This window comes from Vicugna pacos, chromosome 20 (genome assembly GCF_048564905.1).
Source record: "Vicugna pacos chromosome 20, VicPac4, whole genome shotgun sequence".
Lineage (NCBI taxonomy): Eukaryota > Metazoa > Chordata > Mammalia > Artiodactyla > Camelidae > Vicugna > Vicugna pacos.
Window position 1 is genome coordinate 5,804,777 of NC_133006.1, and position 25,103 is coordinate 5,829,879.

The 25,103-nt window shown below is 41.8% G+C and overlaps 1 protein-coding gene across 2 annotated transcripts; it reads left to right on the top strand.

Moving 5' to 3' along the window:
• On the top strand, nt 1-24,168 carry RAB23 (RAB23, member RAS oncogene family). Of its 2 annotated transcripts, none has more exons than XM_072944749.1 (7): nt 1-139; nt 5,100-5,319; nt 6,687-6,772; nt 18,044-18,200; nt 19,610-19,692; nt 20,531-20,623; nt 22,081-24,168. In XM_072944749.1, the coding sequence occupies exons 2-7, from the start codon at nt 5,165-5,167 to the stop codon at nt 22,218-22,220; spliced, it is 714 nt and encodes a 237-aa protein (XP_072800850.1). In that variant the 5' UTR covers nt 1-139; nt 5,100-5,164; the 3' UTR covers nt 22,221-24,168. The 2 variants fall into 2 exon arrangements, with proteins under 2 accessions (XP_072800850.1, XP_072800851.1); XM_072944750.1 differs by lacking the exon at nt 1-139 and adding an exon at nt 662-754.
• The last annotated feature ends 935 nt before the right edge of the window (nt 24,169-25,103 follow it).

Sequence of the window (25,103 nt, forward strand, 5' to 3'; positions counted from 1 at the left end):
AAGAGGGCGCGAGGCGGTCGGAGGCCCCGCCGGGGAGCTGGGGAGCTGGCGCGCCGGGCGGCGGCGGCGGTTGCGCCGCGACCAGGAGGAGCGGTTGCGCCGCGACCAGGAGGAGCCGTCGCGCCGGGCGGCGCGGCCGGTGAGTAGCGGCTCGCAGCGGGGCGGCCGGCCGCACTCGGCGCCCTCGCCCCGGGGGCGGGCCCGCCGGTCCCCGCGGCCCGGGAGGCGCCCGCCCGGCGGCTAGGCAGGGCTCAGCGGGGGCCACCAGGCCGGGCTCCCATCCCCCGGCCCGGCTGCGGCGCGCCCGCCTCCAGCGCGGGGCCGGGTTCCGGCGGCGGGCGGCGGGCGGTGGGCGGCAGCCTGCCCGGCGCCCCCTCCCCTCCCCGGGCCCCCGGCTCCCGGGGCGTGGGCTCTGGGCGGGAAGGAGCGCGGGGCGGCGGGGACCGGGAGTTAGGTGCCGGGTTAGGGTTGGCGGGGAAAGGGCCCAAGCTCCACCCCGGCTCCCCGACCCCTCCTCGGCCGTGGGCCCCCTCCCCGCCCGCGGCCCCACCCTTCCCGGAGTTTTGCTCGGATTCTGCCGGAATATGAATGAGCCTGAGTGCGCGGTCTCCTTGACACCGGCGGCCGCAGCATCACTTTACTCCGGGATCCCGGAGCCGCCGGCAGCTCCCAGGCGCTGGAACCTGAGAGCAGTAACTTCACTCTCACGGTCTCGTGGAGTGGCAGTAGAGTCTGAAAAGGGCTGTTTGCTTCTGTAGGTTTTCTAGAATGCCTGACTTCTTCTAGATAACTTCATTGAACCTAAGAAGTTTTTCAGTATTTTCATAAATATCGCCACACCTGCATTGAAGTACAGTCTGTGATGAAAAACCCACCCTTTTGCTGGGGGAGTTAGCTCATAGTTTCCTAAGTTATTGGACTGCTGTTGGTTGGCAAAATCTTTTAAAATTAAAATTTGGGGAAAAGAGCGCTTATGTATTAGTGTCAGGATTTTAAATGGTTGACCTCGGAATTATGCCTATTTTCTAAGAACTGAATTATTTTGGTATAGTTCTTTAGGTCTCGAGCCGTGGCTGATAATCACAGGAGTCAGGCTGCCTGTGTTAAAAATCTGATTGCATTTATTTTTTCTCTAAAGTTTATTTTTAACATTATATGGTAGAATTGACTTGTTAGGCGGTGTGCAGTTCAGTGAATTTTAGATTCATGTAACCACCATAACAATCAGAATACAGAACCGTTCTATCTCCAAAAAACTTGTTCTGTGCTTTTATATCCTTCCCCTTACCGCTGGCAATTACTGCTCTTTTCCAGAAGGTCATACAAATGGGATCATACAACATGTTAACGTTCTTTCACTCAGTATAATGCCTTTGAGATTCCTCCCAGTTGTTGGATCAACAGTTTATTCTTTTTTAATGCTGAGTAGTAGTCCGTTGGGTGGATATGCCACAGTTTGTTTACACATCCACACACTGAAGGACATTGGGATTGTTTCCAGCTTTTGGTGATTATGACTATAGCTGCTATGAGCATTTCGTATACAGGTTTTTTTGTGTTTAAAAAAGTTTTCCTTTCTCTAGGGTGTTGCTTAGAGTAGGATTATAGGGTCATATAAAGTACCTTTAACGTTATAAGAAATTGTCACACTGATTTCCGGAGTGGCTGTATCATTTTTCATTCTCACTAGCAACGTCGGAGTTCCGGTTGCTCCACCTTCTCTCTAGCACTTGGTATTGTCCTGTTTTTAAATTTAGCTGTTCTAATAAGCATGTAGTGATGTCTCACAGTCTGAATGTGTCTTTAACTAATGGCTGAAGATGTTGAGTATCTTTTCATCTGCTTACTTAGTATGTATAATCTTGGGTGGGTTATCTGGCCGAGAGTTTTGCCTATTTTTAAGTTAGATTGTTTGCTTTCTTATGTTGAGTTTTGATGATTCTGTGTGTGTTCTCGATACAAGTTATTTGTTCGACATGTTTTGCAAATATTTTTCTTGCAGTCTATAGCTGTCATTGTTTTAACTGTCTTTCACAAAGCAAATGTTTTTAATTTTGATGAAATGTAATTTATCCATTTTTCCTTTTGTACATATTTTGGGATCATGTCTAAGAACTTTGCCTAATCCCAGATCAAGAAGATTTTCATCTACAAAAAATAATAGTTTTACATTTAGATCCAAGATCCATTTTGAGTTATTTGTACAAGGTGTGAGGTTTAAGTGAAAGATAACTTTTTTGCATATGAATATCCAGTTGTTCTATCACCAAACAAAACCTGTCTTTTCTCCATTTAATAGTTTATGCACCTTTGTCAAAAATCAATTGGCTTTATTTGTGTGGGTCTATTTTCAGGCCCTGTGTTCTGTTCCATTGATTTATGTATCTTTCTCTATGCCAGTATCACACATTCTTGATTAATGTAACTTTATAGTGTCTTAGAATTGGGTAGTATGATTTCCTCCAATTTTGTTCTTTTTCAAAATTGTTTTAGCTGTGCTAGTTCTTTTGCCTTTCCATATGAAGTTTAGAAACGGGTTGTCTCTAACTGCAAAATGTCCTGCTGGTACTTTGAAGTTCTGTTAAACCATAGATCAATTTGAGGATAATTGCTGTTTTTACCTTACTGAATCTTCCAATCTATGTGCATGATGAATCTTTCCATATATTTCGGTCTTTGTTTCATTAGTGTTTTGTAGTTTTCAGCATACAGATCCTATACATGTTGTGTTAGATTTATACCAAGAAAGTATTTTTTTTTTGGAACTGTTATTATAATTGTCATTTAAAGTTTTTTTTGTTTCAAATTGTACATTATTGGCATATTAGAAATACAGTGGAGTGTTCTGTGTTGTTCTTGTATCCTGTGCCCTTGCTAAATTCACTTTTTAGTCACAGGATTGTTTGACTCCTTGGAGTTTTCTACACAGTCATGTCATCTGTGAATAGAGACAGTCTTTTCTCTAATTTGTAAGTATTTTATGTATTTTTGTTGCCTGTTGCCTGCCTAGGATTTAGTGTATGATACGTAGGAGTAGTGAGAGTGGACATCCTACTTTGGTCTCAATCTAAGCGGTAAAAAGCAAAAGTATGGTGTTAGCTGTAGGTTTTTTTTTTTTAATAGATGCCCTTTATCAGGTTGAAAAAACCTTCTTTAGTTTCTAGTTTGCTGAGAATTTTTCTCACAAATGGATGTTGAATTGTGTTAAATAGTCCCTCTGCATCAGTAGATATGGCGATGTGATTTTTTTATGTATTGCTGGGTTCAGTTTATTAATATTTTGTGGAGGATTTTTGCATCTGTGTTCCTGAGGAGATGTATGTCTAGTTTTCTTTTCTGTACTGTCTTTGTATGGTGCCTGTATCAAGATAACGCTGGTTTTCCAAAGTTAAGGAATGTTTCCTCTTCTGTATTCTGGGAGAGATTGTGTATCATTCTTGAAAAGTTTGGTAGAATTCTCCAGTGAAATCACCTGAGCCTGTAGGTTTCCTTTTGAGTTTTTATATTATGAATTCAATTTTTTTAAACTATTGTTTCAATCTCATTGATTTCTGCTTTTTTATTATTTCCATCCTTTTGCTTGCTTTGGGTTTCCTTTGCTCTTTTTCTAGCTTCTTGAGGTGGGAGCTTAGATTATTGATCTGAGACTTTTCTTCTGTTCTAAGGTAAGCATTTAGTGTGTAAATTTTCCCTCTCAGCTGTACATTAGGTATGTCCCACACATTTTGACATATTGTATTTTTATTTTCATTCAATTCAATTATTTTTAAAATTTCTCTTGAGCTTCTTCTTTGGCCCGTGGGTTGATGAGACTTCTGTGTGTTTAATTTCCAAATGTTTGGAGATTTTCCTGTTATCTCTCTGTTACTGATTTCTAGTTTGATTTCATGGTGGCCCCATTATTTTAAGCTTTTTGAGGTTTCTTTAATGGCATAAAGTGTTCTGTCTTGGTATATGTTCAGTGGGTGCTTGAAGTATCTTCTGCTGTTGTGTGGACAGTTCTATAAACATTGATTAGATTCTAATAGTTTAATATTTTTAGAATTTCATTTTGTTTTATTGCAGTATTTTTGAGTGTCTCTCTGTGTAATCATTTAATTCTTTCTGAAGTGGAGACCTAGAAACTATTCTTTAACAAGTGCTCCTAGGTGATTCTTATAATCATGCAAGTTTGTGAAGTACTAGGGACAATTACTAAGACTCCATTAGGGACAAAGAAAGGAACATTCTTCACATTTCAGCATGTTTTGTGTAGTGGTTGTATAAATGGATTTTCAGTTATGGTTGTTGGAATATAATAGCTAAGTAGGCAGGAACTGAACTAGTAATTTTAAGAAGTATGAAGATATTGGCTTTCTGTTCTTTTCAGTCTAAGTTGCAAACAGTACACATTCTATTACTTTCATTCTATGAGTAACTATAACTAGTCTGAAACTGAAGAAAAAGTGGGTGGTATAAGATTGTAGAGGATTCTTTGCAACCTGACACTAAGGCACTGTAACCAAGAGCCCAGTGGTGTCACGTGGTTGTGTGGTGTTATACAAAACCCTTCTTGAGGCTGCTTTTCTAGGGATGTTAATTATTATCTGTGAGGATGAAAAGCCATTTCCTTAGATTTTGTATTTGCTGCCATTTTGGTGGTAACTACCTGTGGAGGATTTATCATGGTATATAAAACTACCATTTTTTGAATGTTCAACTTTCACTGTGCTAAGTGCTTTATCTGTATCATTGATCAGCAGTCCTTTGAGGTAAGTATCCTCAGGAGACTGAAGCTTAAAGGTTAAACAGTAACTTCACGAAGAGCACAGAACTGGTAAATGACAACTTCAAATCAGGCCTTGACTCTGATGCCCGTAGTCTCTGTGAAAGGTAGAACTATGTAATCTCGGTTCACTATGCTGTTGATAAGGATTCAAAAGTAAATTGTCCCTCTTTCCAAAGACTTTACATTATCTGAACAGGGTGAGGAATGGGTCTCCCTCATGGAAATAAATTCTTGCAATGCAATATAATTACTTCTTGATAAAACAATCATAGCTTATTTGATTTTTTAATAATTTTTATGTCATGAAAAATCATTTCATTTTAAACCACAGATTTAAGAGAGAAGATCTGATCATCTGGAATTAAAGTTGGTACAGAAACCTCTTCCATTCCAAGCATGTTGGAGGAAGATATGGAAGTGGCCATCAAGGTGGTGGTCGTAGGGAATGGAGCGGTTGGAAAATCAAGTATGATTCAGCGGTATTGCAAAGGCATTTTTACAAAAGACTACAAGAAAACCATTGGAGTTGATTTTTTGGAGCGACAAATCCAGTATGTACTTGGCCATTTTATCCTCTCAGTTTTGATTTGTGAGCGGTGACCAAAAGTGTCATCAGAATCGTGTATAATTGCACCTGATTTTCCAGCGGCAGTAGTTTTCACATCCCTTTGTGTACCTTCACCCTTCTTCCTCCCTCCTCCCCCATCTCTTCCCTTCCTGTCTCATCTTTTCTTCTTTTTTTCCTACTCCTCTCCCCCTTCTCTTTTTCTGTCTTGTATCTGTTTTATATTTATTGGTGGCACCTTGGGCGCTTCTTAAACACTGATGCTTGATTGTACTGTGATTTCTGTCCACTATTTTATTTGGAAGGAAAGTTACCTACCTCAGAATAGTTTTCATCTCTTATGTTATGGGATCTGTTTGTTTAGAATGGCTCTTCTCTTTTAAAACCAGGCAAGACTATATAGAACTTAGAGAATTAATAATTTGTTTTTACTTTAAAGAAATAAGAGAAAACAAATCTGAGAGGATTATGTACTCCTATGAAAAGGAAATCAATTGAATTCTAAAACACATCAAAGTAATACTTTTTGTCGTCTGGTCCTGAGAACTTCTAAGGATATTTTAAATTGTAGGAGGCAAACTAAAATGTATTACAGAGAAATGAATAACATTAAATAAATCTGACATAACTATCCCAGGCATTAGCATCAAAGATTGCGTTCATTGCTTTCAAGATTGTTGAATTTCCAATCTGTATTTTACTACTCTCTTTTTAAAAATTTTTTTTATTGTTTCCTTTCTTAGATATTTTAAGAGGATTCATTTTAGGTCATGATGATGTTTATTTTTTGTACTTGTTATGTGAACCAAATTAATATTTTAAGTATACAGTTGACCCTCATTGTTCGTGATTTCCCCATTTTAAAAAAATTCTTATTTTTTATTGAAGTGTAGTCAGTTTACAATGTTAGTTTCAGGTGTACAACAAAGCAATTCAGTTTTATATATATATATATACATACATACGTACATACATACATACATACTATGTGAATAGTCATGGGGCATGGGGCAAATTCAAGTTTTGCTTTTTGGAAACTTCTAGAATTTTTTTTCCCAAATATTCTCTGTCTGCCGTTGGTTGAATCCGCAGGTGTGGAGCCCTGGGATCCTGGTCTCAGCCACCACTGTCTGTGGCTATGGAAGGAAGAAACACGGCAGGAAAATCCCAATCATGTAAAACTATAGCTTTAGGGAGTGTCTCACCTGTAACTCTCACTGTCGGTCAAGGTATCAGCGTTGAAAAGCACTCAGATTTTTTTCAGGGTGAAACCAACAATGTAGTTTTAATGCCTCAAGATTTGACAAATAAAGACCCTTCCTTGTCATGTGAAGTTAATTCATCTCATTTCAGAGTTAACGATGAAGACATCAGGCTGATGCTGTGGGATACGGCGGGTCAGGAGGAATTTGATGCCATAACGAAGGCCTACTACCGAGGTATCGTGGGCATTTGTAGTCTGTTCCAACATGTTCTTTTGGCTGAACAAAGACCTTTGCTTTTTTGGCTTCTGCACAAGGGTTGCCCTTAAAGAATGTTTAATTCCAAACCATTTTTTAGATCCCCCATGCCATTATTCTTCTAAAGATCTTGCCGAGTGGTAAACATATACTTTGTATTGTAGCCCGTTTGTCTGTGTTAGCATCAGGGGACTCACGTGGGCCCTCCCGGACCTAGTACGGCAGACCCAGGGGAGTGCCTTCTCGGATTCCAGGGAAGTGAGCGGAAATTAACATAAGGAGAAGTGAAGCCCCTGCAGACAGGGTAGAATTTGGCTATGTCAAGTTCAAGTGCGGGGACCGAGCCTTTTCAGGGCTCTGGGAGTTGAGAGAATCAGGAAGACCACGATGATAGGACTGGAGACCCTAAACTGGGGTGAAATTCCTCTTTTTATGTACCTGGCTTTGCCTCTAAATTCTCAGCATGAAATATATGGGGGTTGTGTGGGGGAGGGAAAAAGTGAGTTGGCTTATTTCTTTTTAAGCTTTTAACAATTTGATATGGCAGTATTCCTTTTCAACTAATATGGTTATTTTTAAGTTTTTCTGTGTCTGTAACTTAAAAAGGCAAAACTGAGTCTACAGTTATCTCAAAGTTTGACTTAAAAAAAGGCAAATCAAAATAAAGTTTGACTTAAAGAAAAAGAAAACTGGTCAAATGTGAAAAATGATTTGATTTGAATATAAATAAAATGGAGAAAGCATGAGAACTGTACAATTCAGTAAATTATTTGGGTCCCTAATTTAAAGAAGACCAGGTAGCTAAAAATATTTTATTTTCCGCTGTAGTTGAGGTATGAGTGCTTTCTCCAATCTTTGCCATAAGACTGTTCAACATTACTATCTTAATTTTTTTTAACTTGGCTCATCCAGTCGGTTGCATACTTCTTGTTTGACTTGTTAGGCATGCACAGATCATACTGTTTCTCTTTCATATGTTTGTTTTGCCAGAAACTAAAAAGAGAGCCCATAATTATTAGTATTTACGTCTTAATTTGCTGTGGGTGATGTTTAAATTTCTTTCCACTTTGTTTCATTTGGACTAAAAGACTTCAAAGAGCTTTGATGCTCCTGTACTTAATGTTCTAACTCAAAACAATCGTATATGTATAAATAGATCTGTTAAAAGCTTTTCTTAAAATGTAACCTTTTTAGCCAACTGTGTCAAAGGGGCACAGAGAATGGGGTGCTGAGATGAGTCTTAGGTGCCAGCTCTTCTCCCTTGCTTACCAATTAGGGGACAGACGGTGTGATGTTACGTGAATTGAGAAGCGGCACATTGAACACGCTTCTGTGCTTTCCTTTGGGTTCTATCTTGATGCTCTTGGTTGCTGACAGCAGAAAAGCAGTTTCAAACTGACTCACTGTTTGTTGACTTGCTAGTGCGAGCAGAGTGGCTTTCAGGCGTGGTTTGTTCTGACTGTAACCTCCCTGATCCTGTGGGCTTGCCATCCTCCCCACGTGGGGTTCCTCCTCCTGCTGATCTTCCTCTTGGTTGCAAGATCGCCACCACCAACAGTGGAAGCCATGTGCTTTGTTCACTTCCTTGGGGACACAGAGTTACTTCCCACAAAGGTGGATCTAAAGTCCTGAGCTTTTATCTGATTAGACCACCCTTGACCAGATTACAGTAAGTAGTTAGAGGAGTGTGATTACCCTAATTGGCTTGGTGCACTGGGGCCTCCCCCGAGTGGAGGGTAGGGTTATTGGCCTAAACCATAGGGTACAATGGGGGAGAGGTGTTCTCAGGGAGAGGGGAGAACTGGATGGCAGCTAGACAACCAGGTAATATCTGCAGATACAGATCAGATGATGATGTAGTTAAATGTAAATAAAGGCTAGGAGGAAAAGATAAGGGTGGGAAGAATGAATTAAGATAAGGATTTAGTGTGTCTCTTATAAAATTATGACATACTGATTTATGTCCTAGAAATGTATTACTCAAGATGCATAAAAATTATAAAAGTTATTATAGTTCATTTAAAAGACCTATTATATAAAGACCATTGCTTAAAGTTATCATTGTATTCTTAGAGTGCTGGCTTAATTGTATAGTGAGACATGTTGAAAGGTGACGTCCTTGTAAATAGGGTAGAACAGAGCGCAGATCATATTAGGAGGCCTTTCGGATCCCAGATGACTCTTAAACTCTTGAGAAAGCCCACCCTAGGCAGTAGGAACCACACTTAGCACAGAAAGTTATATACAGCATAAAATGGACTTTTGTTATAGTTTTTTTTTACTGTGACTTGGTTATGTGGGAAAACATGCTCCTGACCAGTGGTGTATGGAAGCGAGCTTATAGCCTTGAGGCCTGTTATGTGAGATTATGCGCATAAGCGGAAGAAGACTTTTTTTAACAAAATAACTTTCACAAAACAAAATTTTTAGAAATAAAATAGCTCTGGAAAATAAGCTATTTATAAATTATAATTATATCTATACTTCAGTAATAATTATAATTATAAAATGCAAGAATTAGGGAACAACCGAATTAGACTATGCAGGTCTCAGGTTTGTTTTGAAATTATCTGAGCTTGGAATCTGGGATAGATTGGTTCATTGAATAATTTGTGTGCTTTAGATTATATAGAGTGTCAAAAAGGGAAAGGGATAGCATTTAAATCCACAGTAATATCTACAATAGTATTTTTAAAGCCTTGCATTTCTGATTGGCCTTTGCTGGTATTCTCCAGAGCAGTGTTTCTTAAACTTTAATGTGCACATGAATCCTCTGGGAGCTTGTTAAAAATGCAGACTTAATTTAGTAGATCTGTGCATGGCTCTGAAATTCTGCATTTCTCTGACCTCCCGGGTGACCTGGGTGCTGCTGGTTCTCAGAACCAGCCTAGAGACCAGACTGTCTTGTAAGCTGTTCCAGTGATGGAGGACAGTCACCCTCTGCACCTTATGTGTTGTGGTGGGTAGTTTCTGAATTGCATTAAAATATAGTCACCTTTTGGGAATGATGTTATTAATTGGGAATAAATACTTGCTGTTGGTGATCCTATCGCTGACAACAAATTTATTCAGATCTCTGTATTTCTGACGTGTGGGTAAGTGGTAGTCTGTTAACTATTAGCAAGGACCCATTTGTGGGTGGCGTACCGCTGTCTGTGATGATGGGGAACTTTCCGTGGTGCGATTCTCAGGGTAGGTAGCGCTGAAAGAAGATAGAACAGTAGGAAAATAAAGGTCTTTGTGAATTATATGAACAGGAAACACAACTGCCTTTGAATGTCAGCAGAATATCAATAGCAGAGAAATGAAAGCATTAACTCTCCTGAAGATGGCTGGTACCGACGCAGAGCTGGAGGTCCAGGGACGAAGCGACTGGGAGCAGTGTAGGGCCCATGTCGAATGAAGAGGTGGTTGGTGCGTCGAACAGGCACAGCTCATGAAGGTCCCAAAGTGCAGCTTCTGTGTGTGGGCCTCCCCACCCCTTTATGTTTTATTAGGCAGTAGAAGGAGGGGAGGTCCTTTCTTGATGGTACCTTCAGCTCCCGTCTGTTCTGGTCACTCTGAAGCAATTTTCCTCAACCAGCTCAGTGATTTCCAGTCACGAACATAATCTCAATTTGGCATTCGAACAGCCAGTCCTGGGGCGGCAGTCAACACTCCAAATGTAATTTGGCATTAAACCTCTCCTGCCCGGGGTTTGTGCAGGTCAGTCCTTGTGGTCTGTGAGGGGAGTGGATTCCCATTGTTTGTTTTTGTTCTCTGATTGCTGTGGCTAGGACTTCCAAACCTGTTGAATAAAAGTGGTGAGAGTGGGTATCCTTGTCTTGTTCCTGATTTTAGAGGAAATGCTTTCAGCTTTTCACCATTAAGTATGATGTTAGCTGTGGGTTTGTCATATATGGCCTTTATTATGTTGAGATATGTTCCCTCTGTGCCCACCTTCTGGAGAGTTTTTATCAAATGGATGTTGAATTTTATCAAAAGCTTTTTCTGCATCTATTCAGATGATCACATGGTTTTTATTCTTCAATTTGTTAATATGGTGTATCACTGATTAATTTGAGGATCTTGAAAAACCCTTGCATCGCTGGGATAAATCCCACTTGATCGTGGTGTATGATCCTTTTAATGTATTGTTGGAGTCAATTTGCTAGGATTTTGAGGATTTTTGCATCTGTATTCATAAGTGATATTGGCCTGTAATTTTCTTTTTTTTGTGATATCTTTGCCTGGTTTTGGTATCAGGGTGACGGTGGCCTCATATAATGAGTTCATAAGTGTTCCTTCCTCTGCAACTTTTTGAATAGTTTCAGAAGGATAGGTGTTAACTCTTCTTTAAATGTGTTTGGTAGAATTCACCTGTGAGACCATCTGGTCCTGGACTTTGGTTTTTTGGGAGTTTTTAAATTACTGATTCAATATCAGTACTGGTAATTGGTCTCTTCGTATTTTCTGTTTCTTCCTGATTCAGTCTTGGCAAATTGTACTATTCTAAGAAACTGTCTGTTTCTTCTGTGTTGTTCTTTTTGTTGGCATATAGTTGCTCATAGTAGCCTCTTATGATCCCTTGTATTTCTGTGTGTTGGATGTTGTGACTTCTCCTTTTTCACTTCTGATCTTATTAATTTGGGGATTCTCCCTTTTTTTCTTGATGAATCTGACTAAAAGTTTATCAATTTTGTTTCTCTTTTCAGAGAACCAGCTTTTAGTTTCATTGATTTTTTCTATTGTTTTAGTCTCTATTTCTTTTATTTCTGCTCTAATCTTTATGATTTCTTTCCTTCTGCTAACTTTGGGTTTTGTTTGTTCTTCTTTCTCTAGTTGCTTTAGGTGTAAGGTTAAGTTGTTTGAGATTTTTCTTGTTTCCTGAGGTAAACTTGTATTGCTATAAACTTCCCTCTTAGCTTTGGCTGCATCCCAGAGATTTTGGGTCATTGTGTTTATGTTTTCATTTGTCTCAAAGTATCTTTTTATTTCGTCTTTGATATCTTCAGTGATCCATTGGTGGTTTAGTGGCATATTGTTTAGCCTTCATGTGTTTGCAGTTTTCTTTTGGAGGGGGTAATTAGGTTTATTTATTTATTTTTGTTTTCATATTTTTCATCATAGGTTACTATAAGATATTGAATATAGTTCCCTGTGCTATACGGTATAATTTGTGTTCATCTATTTTATATATGGTAGTTATTATCTGCAAATCTCAAACTCCCAATTTATCCCTTTCCACCTCCTTCCCCCTCTGGTAACCATAAGTCCATTTTCAATGTCTGTGAGACTGTTTCTGTTTTGTAAATAAGTTCATTTGTCTTTTAGATTCCACATATAAGTGATATCATAATGGTATTTTTCTTTCTCTTTCTGGCTGACTTCACTTAGAATGATGATCTTTAGATCCATCCATGTTGCTGCCAATGGCATTATATTATTCTTTTTTGTGGCTGAGTAGTATTCCATTGTATAAATATATCAAAGCTTCTTTATCCAGTCATCTGTCGATGGACATTTAGGTTGTTTCCATGTCTTGGCTATTGGAAATAGTGCTGCTGTGAACATTGGGGTGCATGTGTCTTTTCGAATTAGAGTTCCCTTCAGATGTCTACCCAGAAGTGAGATTGCCGGATCATATGGTAGGTCTGTTTTTAGTTTTTTGAGGAATCTCCATACTGTTTTCTATAATGGCTGCACCAAACTGTGTTCCCACCAACAGTGTAGGAGGGTTCCCTTTTCTACACACCCTTTCCAGCATTTATTGTTCATGGACTTTTAAATGATGACCATTCTGACTGTTGTGAGGTGATACCTCATTGTAGTTTTGATTTGCATTTCTCTGATAATTAGTGACATTGAGCATTTTTTCATGTGCCTATTGGCCATTTGTATGTCTTCATTGGAGAATTGCTTGTTTAGGTCTTCTGCCCATTTTTTGATAGGGTTGTTTGTTTTTTGTTGTTGTTAAATTCTATGAGCTGTTTATATATTCTGGAAATTAGGCCTTTGTCAGTTGCATCATTTGCAAATATTTTCTCCCATTCTGTAGGTTGTCTTTTTGTTTTGCTTATAGTTTCCTTTGCTGTGCAAAAGCTTATAAGTTTAATTAGGTCCCATTTGTTTATTTTTTTCGGTAGACTGCCCAAGGAGAACATTGCTAAGATTTATGTCGGAGAATGTTTTGCCTGTTTTTTTCCTAAGATTCATCATACCTTGTCTTATATTTAAGTCTTTAAGCCATTTTGAGTTTATTTTTGTGTATGGAGTGAGGGAGTGTTCCAACTTCATTGATTTACATGCTGTTATCCCATTTTCCCAACACCACTTGCTGAAGAGACTGTCTTTTCTCCATTGTATATTCTTGCATCCTTTGTCAAAGGTTAATTGACCATAGGTCTATGGGTTTATTTCTGGGCTCTCTGTTCTGTTCCATTGATCCATGTCTGTTTTTATGCCAGTACCATGCTGTTTTGATTATTGTAGCTCTATAGTATTTTCTGAAGTCTGGGAGGGTTATTCCTCCAGCTTCGCTCTTTTTTCTTCAATATTGCTTTGGCAGTTCTGGGTCTTTTGTGATTCTATGTAACTTTTAGGATTGTTTGTTCTAGTTCTGTGAAAAATGTCCTGGGTAATTTGATATGGATTGCATTAAATCTGTAGAGTGCCTTGGGCAGTATGGCCATCTTAACGATACTGATTGTTCCAGTAGTATGGGATCTTTCCATTTTTTTTAAGTCCTCTTTAATTTCCTAGTGCACTTCATGTTGTCCCAGAGTTCTCTTAAACTGTCCTCATTTCTTCTTCTTTTTTCTCTTCTGTGGTACTGATTTCCATTAATCTGGCTTCTAGCTCACTGATCTGTTCTTCTGCCTCATTTATTCTATTTTTGGTTCCTTCTAGTGTACTTTTCATTTCAGTGATTGTATTCTTCAATGCTGTTTGGGTGTTCTTTATATTTTCTAACTCTTTGCTAAAAACCTCACCCTCTGCAACTATACTCCTCCCCTGTTCTCTGAACATCGTGATTCACCATCATAACTTTAAACTCTTTCTCAGAGATTGCCTGTCTCCTCATCACTTACTTTTTCTGGGATTTTATCTTGTGCCTTGGCCTGGGAGATACTCCTCTGATGCTTATATTGTTGATCTTTCTATTTGTATTTTTAGGTAGGTCAGTTATATTTCTTGACCCTGGAGAGGTGGCCCTCAGTGAGTGATGTCCTGTGTGTCCCAGAAGTACACTCCTCTCTTGTCACCCAAGGGCCAGGGTGCAGCTGGTCCCTGGTAGAGTCTGGCCTGTGTTTGTGGATTCCTTCCATAGGCTATGGGATTGTTGTTTCCTTACCGCTGGTATCTGCCCCCTGATGGGTGAGGCTGAACTGGAGGCTTATGCAGATTTCCTGGCTGGAGGAGTGATGCCTGCCCACTGCTGGGTGGAGTTTGGTCCTGGACCAGTGGTGGGTAGGGCTGTGTTCTCACCCAGTGTGCTGTTTGGCCTGAGGCTTCCCTACAGGCTGTTGGTTGGGGCTGGGTCTTGGTGCTGAGGACCCAAGTAAGAAGTCAGCCTCCAGGAAAGGTCTTGTAGATGAACACTCTTGGAATGTCCACCACCAGCTTTTATGTCCCCTGGGTGAGCCGCAGCCACCTGCTATGTCCCCAGAATACCTTCCAAAATCAGCAGGCAGGTCTGACCCAGGTTCTGTGAAATCACTGCCTCTGCCCTTGAACCCAGCACACATGATTCTGTGTGCTCTTCCTAACTTGAACAAGTGTCTTTGTTTCCCCAGTCCCTTGGGGCTCCTGGAGTTAAGTCCCGCTGGCCTTCAAAACCAGACGTCCTGAGGTCTCCTTCCCCCACTGCCTGAACCTCAGGCTGGGGAGCCTGACGTGGGGCTCAGAACTCTCACTCCTGTGGGAGGGCCTCTGTGGCTTTATTCTTCAGCTTGTAGATCATCCACCCCGGGGGTATGAGGCCCGATTATATAGAGAGCACGCCTCTCCTGCTGTCCTGCTGTGGTCCCCTCTTTATGTGTCCAGTTAAAGATATTTTTTGCTAGGCCCCAGTCTTTTTTCCAAATGCTTGTCTAGCAGTCAGTTGTGGTTTTGCTGTAGTGAGGGGAGGCAAGCTCGTGGTCCTACTCCTTTTTCTCAGTTCTTAGAAAAAATTCATGAAAAGCTTGAGGGAGTTTCAGAGTTGTGTAATGGGTTTCTAGGCATTTTCTTTATAAATTCCGCAAATTTAATTCGCACACATTTTGGAATCTGGTATTTGTCGTCTGTTTTATTGATACCTCAGTCAAAGTTTTGTAAAAAGGGTCTTTTTTTTAACTTATTTTAGAATATAATAGAAAAGCATTGGGGTTTTTTTTTTAGGGTTTTCCTAAACATAAAAGAACTATAATGCATCACAGTTTTATCTGGATGGATGGATAGCATTCAGTTAGAGGAATTTAAAACAAGTAGTTGTCCAGCATTTGTCAGAATTATCATGACTGTGAAAGTAATCCAAGTTGTTTGTTTTGTTGCTTGTTTTTCATTTTGGCAGTATATTTGGGTTTGGTAAGACGAGGTGGTTGCAGTATGCAGCGTAAAGACTGAGTAGCAGGTGAACCGCCCTTCCTCAGAGATGTGTGTACCACTGATTCTCTTGTATGACTTTCTTCTGTCATTTTAGGGCAGGTTTTATAAATCTCCTTTTCTCCAGCGGTTTAATAGTCACGCATTCTTTTTGTTCTTTGAGTGATTGCCTTTGATGTAACACACTGTCTGGGTGTCCCCTCCCCTCAACAGATGGTCGGGGGCGGGGTTTATTTGGGAGGTGATCCCAGACCAGGACCCATAGGCTGTGTTCATGAGCCAGTTATTAATATGGGCAGTTGGGGTCCATCTCCGTGAGGAAGCCCAGAGACCGCCTCCCGGTGACCGCAGTGAGGCCGAGGTTTTCATCCCCCTCCCAACCAGGCGTCGCATCTCCTTAGGGATGCACTAAATCAGGGCCCTCCTGAAGCACCAGAGGCAGCCCAGGCAGGAAAGTAGACCCCCTGCAGCAGCTGCCGGAGGGTGGGGTCCTGGAAACAGGCCTGTCCTCCAGGGCTGCTGGGACCATGCAGGCCGAGCGCACCTTGTTCCCGTCCCTTGAGGGCTTAACTGGACCCTGGTCAGTCCTCCTCTTCCCCGGGCACTTCCCCGTTCCTTTGGTCTCTCTCCACGAAGTACCCCACTAAATGATTTTGGGTTTTATGAACGTACTTTTTCTTTTATCCTTTCTGTCTTGATTTTTTAAACAGCAGTGTGCTTTTCTTAGTTAATCATTCTTGGTACGTGTATCTCTGGTACCACTTGCTTCGTTTTTGTTGTTGTTTTAATGTGCTTCTCTAAGAGTTTTTTGGTTTGTGTCTGAGACCTTGTATACCTGGAAATACCCTATTAGACCCTCAAATTTAAATGGCAGTTGACTGGATATAAAATGCTAGGTTTGAGGTTGACAGAGTTTTATAGTAAAGAAGAGTTTCTTAAAGCATGATTAAATAATGTTTTGCTTATAGTTTAAGCAATATTAGAGTTCAAGTAAATATGGATTTACTTTTCAGTATTGTAGTGTGATGGCTCCAGTTTTATTTCTCCTTAAATTCTGAGAAAGTCTCAGAGTGTGCCTCTTAATCTGCCTGGGCCCCACCCCTGAGCTGAGCTGTGGGTAATTAATTTATTGTGTTGGTTTAAATCCTGTTCTAAAGCAGGAAGGACTTTTCCAGAATCCTCTGCTTTTACAGTAATTGGGAACTGCTGGTCTTCTCCTTCATTAGTTGTTCTTTGGCTTTCTCCCCTATTCCCTCATGTGGTGAACGGAGCTTTCCTGGCCCTAGAGTGTCTTAGGTGGCCCTGGTGTGTGTGTCTGGATTCTTAGTAGGAAACTCTTGGACCTGAGGGGTCTGAAAGTCAGGAGTAACAGTGAGAAATCCTCTTGCCTCCAGGACGGGTTTCTCTTGTCACCTGCTTCTGTCCACGCTGCCTGATTCAACTGCTGATCATTTATGAAACCCTCTCCCAGAAGGTTGCTGCTTATTTTTAATCTTAGATATTATCAGCTTAATGTGATAGTTGATGGTTAAAATATCGTCAGTCAGTGTAGCATGGGTATTATGCAGTCGAACAGGGTGAAAACCTGAACTTCTTTTCTCTTGGTTAAATGTAAATATTTTTCTCTTGTCACTGGTGCTTTTTTATTTAACTGAAGTAGAGTCAGTTTCTGGCATACAGCAGCATGTCGCAGTCGTGCATATCCATACATAGGTTCATTTTCATATTCTTTTTCATTAAAGGTATTACAAGATATTGAATGTAGTTCCCTGTGCTGTACAGAAGAAATTTGCTTTTTATCTTTTTATATGTAGTGGTTTTCATTTGCACATCAAACTGCCAAATTTATCTCTTCCCCCGGGTGACTATAAGATTATTTACTGTGTCTGCAAGTTGGCACTAGTTCTTTTTCAGGGAGCAGGGTGGGGCGTGGTGATTATGTTTATTTATTTAATTATTATCATTATCTTTAGAGGAGGTACTGGGGATTGAACCCAGGACTTCAAGCATGCCAAGCACACCTCTGCCACCTGAGCTATATCCTGCCCCCGGCACTGGTTCTGAAAGTACCTTCCTTAGCATCACTGGTACTCTACGAGAATAAAATAGTACAGATTTTTTTAAAAAAGTAAATAGAATGAGAAAATTATTTTTTTCTCATAGATTTTTCTTTAATCAGTGTTAGAAGAAACTAAGAAGCAAATGACAATGGGGAGGGTATAGCTCAAGTGGTAGAATGCATGCTTGGCATGCATGAGGTCCTGGGTTCAATCCCCAGTACCTCCTCCAAGAATAAATAAATAAACCTAATTACCTCCCCCCACCAAAAAAAAAAAAAAAGCAAAGACAGCTGTTACCGGGAAGAAGCAGGTAGCAGCCGGTCATTCATGCCTCCTTTCTCTTCTCTCTGGCCCTTGTAATGTCATGAAACATCAGCATTTTGTGGTTCCACAAAGAATCAGTATAGCTGTGACGCTTGTACAAATTTGAAAGTCACTGTTCTTGGTAAAAATTGGTTCTTTGAATTAGAAAATGGAGTTTATATGTTAAAAAATAAGCAGGGCTACAAAGATAAGTTCAATATTTATTTACATAAAGATTGTTTTGAATACATGAAAGTTCCCCTCACCCTACGGAGGACTGTCTTGTTAACACAAGTAACATTTCTATTCTGTGACCTCACAGGAGCCCAGGCTTGCGTGCTTGTCTTTTCCACCACAGACAGGGACTCTTTCGAAGCAATCTCCAGCTGGAGAGAGAAGGTGGTGGCTGAAGTTGGAGACATCCCAACCGTCCTTGTGCAAAACAAGATTGACCTCCTGGATGACTCTTGTATAAAGAAGTAAGTAAGGGGTCTGCTCTTGAGGGGGCAGTGGTAGTTCTGCATAGTTAAAACCTGTTTTAATTTTTGCATAGACTTAACAAAATTTAGGAACGTTTCTGAAAAGACTGCCTTATACTTAAAAGTTCTGTGAGCTAGTCTCTGTGATTGATTTGGGTTAAAAAAAGTTCATACTGAACCATAAGTAAGGAGAATTAAAGGAATCATTTTGAAGGCCCTGTGAGAATTCCAGCCTTAGGTCCCTGCAGCACAAATCAGGTCTTCACGTGAGGTCAAATCTAGACAGGGTGAATGTTAAGAAAAACGTCCTTAGATCTTCTGATATCTAGGATAAGTATGTTGATGAGTTTAAACTGGTAAGCAGCTTGGATTCATATTGTTTTGTATGTTCAGAACAATTATGCTCAAATTTGTGAACAGAGTTTAGCGTCCAGATAATTTGTCTATAAGTATTTGCTTATTGCATTATTAACATTTTGCTGGCTTTGAAGATCTTGGCTTGGTTTTTACCTTATTTTTTTTTTAACATGTTCTTGTATTAGCCATCTATTGCTGCATAACAAATCAGCCCAAAACCTAGTGGGTTAAAATAGCACATTTATTATTTCCCAGTTTTTGTGGGTCAGGAATTGGGGAGGGCTTGGCTGATGGTTCTGGTTGAGTTTTTCCCGAGGTTGCTGTCAAGACGTTGCTGGGGCTGGAGGGTACGTGCGGGGAGGTCTCCCTCACGTGGCGGTGGGCAGGAGGCCTCAGCTCCCAGCCTCGCGGGCCTCCCCATCACAGCATGTGATCCAGGAGAGGCCACGGCCAAGGCCAAGGCAGAAACCACTCTGTCTCTTATGACGGAGTCTCGGAAGTCACACCCACCACTTCCGAGTGTGCTCATCACACAGACCAGTGTGGTTCCAGGGTGGTTGGGGGGGGTGTGGTAGGATTTGGGGGACCATTTCAGGGAAGCAGGAGTCACGATGAAAGTAAAATTAGGAGTCCACGCTTGTAGACACACCAGTGTACTGACTTCAGCAACAAAGTAGTTTCACAGCCAGTAAGAGTAAAGTAAGTAAATGCAGTAAGACTTCCAGAGCAGGGTTAAATTCAAGTGTTTCTAAAAGCAGAAGAGAGAAAATTAAAGTATTAAATAAAGAAAAATGATACTTAACCGTTTTAAGGCTGGAGTTTAGTGAGTTTATAGAAAAGTGTCTTTACAGTTACAGTGTGGTGGCTGGTGTTTGTCCCCCAGAGTAGTGAAAACCGGAAATCCCGTTCAAGCCCCAAGAACGTAGCTTTCGACTGGTCTGGCAGGTCTGACCCCCGCCCCAAGCTGTATTCAGTAGATGTAATAAAAGTGACTTTTTAAAATAAATGTATTAGAAAGTAGCTTTATATGCATTTTTAAAATTGCTGCGCAGTGAGGAGGCTGAGGCCCTGGCGAAGAAGCTGAAGCTGAGGTTCTACAGGACGTCGGTGAAGGAGGACCTGCACGTGAGCGAGGGTAAAGCGCCTGCTTAAGCCTCGACACAGGAAGTCGCTCTGCTCTTCTTGTGCCTTTTTTTAATTTGGAAATCATACTGGTAACGAGAATAGAATTTTCTTGTCATGGATCATTAAGTAAAATTTAAAGGCTGGATGCTGCTTTGGGTTAGTCCTTAATTATGCACTGATGTCTTTGAATAGTTGTTACTCTGCAGCAAAACCCTGGCAGACTCGTTTTGTTTTTTGTCTTTAAAATTACAGCTGGACATATGTGAGTGCTCGTGCGTGCGTGCTCCTGATGCGTGCCTCCTAAGATCGCTGCATTGTCCTGGGACCCACAGGAGTGGGCGCCCTGCTAGGCAGTTCCAGTGACCTTAACTTGTTAGTGACACTTCCTAGGTTAAGACAGTGGGGTTAGGGGAAGATGGTGGCTCGTTTTCTCGTTCCAGGATGGCTGCTCATTTTATTAGGCTGCAGCCCGACGGTTGCTCCCGTGCCCTCTGAGTAGTACTTTTCACCTAGAGAAGGTGACATCTTTTTAAGGCTGAGTCATTTAGTTTTGCTGAGTACTAATCACTTTTCGAGTTCTGAGAACTAAAGAGCCTGTGACAATGAGTAGCATTTTCTTTCTTTGCTGATGAAGTGCCGCTGGGCACTTACTAGTACCATCACTGTACTTCAGTATCACTCAGGTAAGTTTCAGAAGTTGAATTTTTTCAGCTAGATTATATACTTGTAATTTAATTTTAAATTTGTTTAGTAAGTGTAAATATTGTAGTAAGTGATGTGAAATAACAGATTTTACGTGCATAAATTGTACTGACTTGGTAAGGTTTTTGTTTTTGCTTTCATTCTAGTTTTTAAATATTTGGCAGAAAAATACCTTCAAAAACTTAAACAACAGATAGCTGAGGGTCCAGAGTCGGTGCATTCAAGTAGGAACAAGATTGGTAAGTACCTGGGGAGTCTTAGCCCCGCGTCCACCTGGGAGACTTCCTTTCTGTTCGTTAGTGTCATGCTTGCCGTTTTTTGTTTTTAGTGCGGTGTGCTCGACTGGAAAGTGTTAGAACAGTGATTATTGAACTTAGGAGTATCAAGTCTCTTATTAAAAGGTATATTGAGTTAAAAGATACTTGATGAATTTTCGAAGCCCATCCGATGCATTGACAGCAGGGAGGACTTTCTGTAGAGGCCTGTCCTTCTGAACCCTTGTTTCCACACCTTTCCCCTCTCCTGCCGCCTTGCTGATCACCCACCCCTGGTGTTTAACCAGTGTGGGTGGAGTTCCGCGTTCCCTGAGGATCACTCAGCTCTCCGCCTCTCACTGTGGCCGCGGCTCCTGGGAAGGTGCGCACCTGCTCTCTGCCCTGAGGGTCCTGTGCGAGGTCTCCTGAGGACCCCTGTCTGCAACCCATCCCTCACTACACACACATACACCCATAGCATTTTCTGGACCTATTTTACCTTTTCTTTACTCTCCCCTTCTTAATGCATGTGCTCCTCCTGGCAGACATGGTTCTCAAGCGCCCTGAGAAACGACGGGCAGTCGTGACCAGCTGCTCTCTGATCTGGGCTCCTGGGCCCACCCATCTCCTTCCAGGACGCAGAGCAAGGCCCTCCCTGCGGTAGATTCTCGCCGGGGAACCCGTCACATGCGGGTCTCTCCTCCTAGCTTGTAAAAACAGTTTGGTCCACCTCGCTGTGTGGCCTCAGGCCCCACTGTCCCACAGTGCACCCCATTTACTGTTCCCCCAGTAGGCCCACGTCTCCTGGGCCCCTCGGGGCCACCTTCCTCACTTTGCTTCTGCGGCTCTTCCATCAACAGTGAGCTCCCTTCCCATCTGTCAGAGAACTGCGCGTTCCTCGAGGACTCTCCAGAAGGCTCTCAGCTGTCTGTCAGCTGAAACTACGGCCTTCACTTCTCTAAAACAGACCTCACTACAGGGCATTGCCAGGTCCTTGAAGTTATATGATGTGGAGTTAAATAAGTGAAGTTACTAAAATGATCGTATTTTCAGATCCAAATTTCAAAAATAGGTTGTTAGTGAACAGTTGCAGAACAGCGCGTGGAGTATGTCCCCGGTTGGGTAGCAAAGGGAGGAAGAGAGAATACATAAGCACATCTGCCCTCAGATGCGCCAGCTCTCTTGAGAGGATGCATAGGAGCACTGACACAGCGGCGGGGCAGTGGTGGGCTGGAAGGGAGACTTCACTGTCGCGCCTTCTGTGCCCTGCGAACTTCCAACCACGTGTGCTGGCCATTAAGAATAAGTGAAATGAAAACAAAAGCTTAAAGTGTGAATGCTTGCAAATACTACTGAGTTACTAAGAAGCTGGGCGCACAGGGCACAGTAGGTACCCTGAGGTGGATCAGTGTCGATCTCTGTGTTTCCCTCCATTTACGCAGGTGTCTTTAGCGCATCTGGTGGAAGTCACTTGGGTCAGAATTCAAGCACCCTTAATGGTGGAGATGTCATCAATCTTAGACCCAACAAACAGAGGACCAAGAAAAACAGAAATCCTTTTAGCAGCTGTAGCATACCCTAAAACATCTTAGGGAGAAAGAGGATTGAATTACATTGTGCGGCAAGACGGACATCCGGCTGTCGTGGTATGTGACACGATTTCGCAGCAGACTTTGCACTCAGTGGCTCTCTGGAAGTTGACGGGCTTAATTGTTCCGCAGTGCTTTTCAGGATGGAGCAAGATCTTTGGTGGAAAACTTACTGCCCTGTGGACTCATTTTAATTTTTTTTTACATTAGACGAAGCTTCTCCTGTTTTTGAAGGAATGCTATAAGAAATAGCAGAAACAGGTTTTGCTGAATTTTAAATGCTGGAAAACATAAAGGAAATGCCTAAATACATTGGTACAGATTTTAATATTATGGGCCAAGGAAAGACAGCGAGCCTTCTTTCTCTGAGATTGGTCATCTCGCTTTTCGGGAAATGGTATTGGACCTGAACACTTACAGAAAATGCTACCGAAAGGTAACCCTCTGATCTTGCCAGAGTGCGTCCGTGTGTACTCTGGCGATGTCCCTTGTGCAATATCCGTAGACGCTAGAATGTGGGGTGCGCACGCCGACGCCTGGTACTGAAGTGAGCTGGAGGGGAGTGTAGTGTTTAAGGACACGTAGACTCTCATTCATTCATTCATAGAACCATTGACCATTCTGTCTTTATTTTTAATAAGAAATTCCAGACATATATTTTGCAAAGTGAGCTCAGATTTTAAAAGTGCTTTGTGCCAAAAAAATCATACCTAACTTTCAGTGCTTTACCTGAATTTGTACTGTTTATAAAGTCTTTTAAGAGCAGTTTTCCTCTCTGCCAGGGTGGATGACAGGAGGATAAATGTCTTAGTGCTGGAGCAGCTCCCAGGTGGGACTGGCCTTCCGCACGCCTGGCGGGTCCTTCAGGAGAGACGCAGTGGCCGCGGGGACTCCCCATCCTGTGCGTTCGGCCGCGCCCCCAGCACCTTTTGCTGCTGACAATGCAACTTTGAACTTATAGGATTATGCTAACAATTTTATAAAATGCACAAGAAATGATCTGTTGTCTTAATCCTTATGACGGATTTTATAACGCCCTGCAACACTAAAGCATCTTTTTGTTTACACGTTTTTTGTACGGTATTTTAAAATTATCATTTAAAAATTTCTATAGCCTTCCATTTGTACAGCACTTTCTCAAGAGCTCTGTCAGCACCAAGTGCAAAGTAACTTCTTTTAAGAAATGATTCTAATATGTAATCATGTGACGGGGCATAAATTTTGTTACTTGGGACAGTGGCTTTCCCACTAAGATAATTGCATGAACTCTGTTAAAATTGACCGTCATTTCATCACTGACTTTGTTTTTAAACCCTTGCAATATACCTGGTTTTTACAGGATTTTAAAATATGTAAACATAACTTCTCAGAAAATGTGTCGTGAAGTCACTCCTCATTTGGGCTGAATGCATGTTTTATATATTCCTTTTGTATGTTTCTCTCTGTTTTGTTAAGTCTTCCGTCCGCACCGCCCTCATCCCTGCCCAAGTTCATGTTGAGAACAGAATAGGATTTTCTGGGGCGTGTCGTTGAGGGGTCAGGAGTGAGATGTGTGCTCCTCTTAATAGTGACATGCTGGCACCATCTATTTCAGAGTGATAAAAAGGTCTGTTTTTCTGTCCTCAGTGGTTACCACCCCCGTTGCTGGCAGTGGGCTGGGTATGGGGAGAACCTCGGCTCCTCATGGTGGGGCCTTTATGGCCGTCTTCCCTTTCCTACTCTCTGGAAATACAGTGTCTTTAATCTTCGCACAAAATATATTTTGCAGCAGATAGATGGTCTTTAGTAGCAGAAAAATCCCGTTATGTAAAAGGTTGTAGTTCTGTTTCACGTTAATTCAATGTGTGTATATAGAAGTTCGTTATTTTTCTATATAAAAAATGTAATCTCTGATGATGGTTGCAGTTCCCCCGATACTCGTAATATAATTTTATGTGCTTAGTTTTGTCCTTTTTTTTTTTTAACAACTAAAGAGAGATCTTTGTTCCACATTTGAATTTTTTATTTGCACCTCTGTATTTTAAACCCAACCATAGTCATTTTAAATAATTAAGTAGGCCTGAAAAATCAATCACAAGTGACCTGTCAAATACCTTCTCCATTTAATTCCTTCTAAAACCTTCAAAACTGACGTTAAGTTGTAACTGTCAGTCCCTACTGAACCACAGACGCGAGAGGAAGCTTGTCCGAGACCCCAGCACGCTGTGCACCGGTGGGCCGGGCTCATCTCCAGCGCACAGATGGAGGGCGGGGAGCGGTGGCCGTGTCCCCCTCGGGTCCCTCCTCCGCTCCGTGTGCCCACCGAGGTGATAGCATGTGAGACAGGCGACGTAACTAAATAAAACCTGGCTGAACGGTTCCCTTCTTACCTGCCCCAAGTTGCTGGCTCTCTTGTACTTCTTCAAAATAAAGTAAAACTGACAGCCCGAAGGAGGCGCCGTCCCCTCACCAGGGACTGAGTCGCGCGCTTGTCCAGTTGTCGCAGGAGCCTGGGCCCCTGGGCCCCGGCTCCCGGGGGCTGGGCCTTCTCTGAAGACCGTGGAGTTGGGCATTGGCCTCAGGACCTGACTCGCAACTTCAGGTGAACTGCTTCAACGTCAGAAGTCGTTAACTGTCAGCATCCTTTTTAAAACCTTTGAAGTAGCTACTGGTAACTTGCTGAAGTGTCCCCATTACCACATCATTAGGGTGTCTGCTTCTCTGAAAACAAAATGAACTGAAACTTTGTCCCGCACCGCGGTCAGGCAGATTTACTCAGTCCTAGTATCAGTCATGAATCGCACGAGTACTCGCTTAGGTTCTCACCCCATCGTGGGAGCCTGTCACACAAGTGAGCCTATTTGCTGACAGGAAAAGCCTGAAGCCGCAGTGGGGCC

Bases quoted from the DNA above. Each gene is read 5' to 3' on its own strand.
- RAB23 (XM_072944749.1), top strand. From the start codon at position 5,165: ATGTTGGAGGAAGATATGGAAGTGGCCATCAAGGTGGTGGTCGTAGGG. The intron at 6,773-18,043 runs GTATCGTGGGCA...GTGACCTCACAG, and splicing joins AACGAAGGCCTACTACCGAG to GAGCCCAGGCTTGCGTGCTT. The intron at 18,201-19,609 runs GTAAGTAAGGGG...ATTGCTGCGCAG, and splicing joins GATGACTCTTGTATAAAGAA to TGAGGAGGCTGAGGCCCTGG.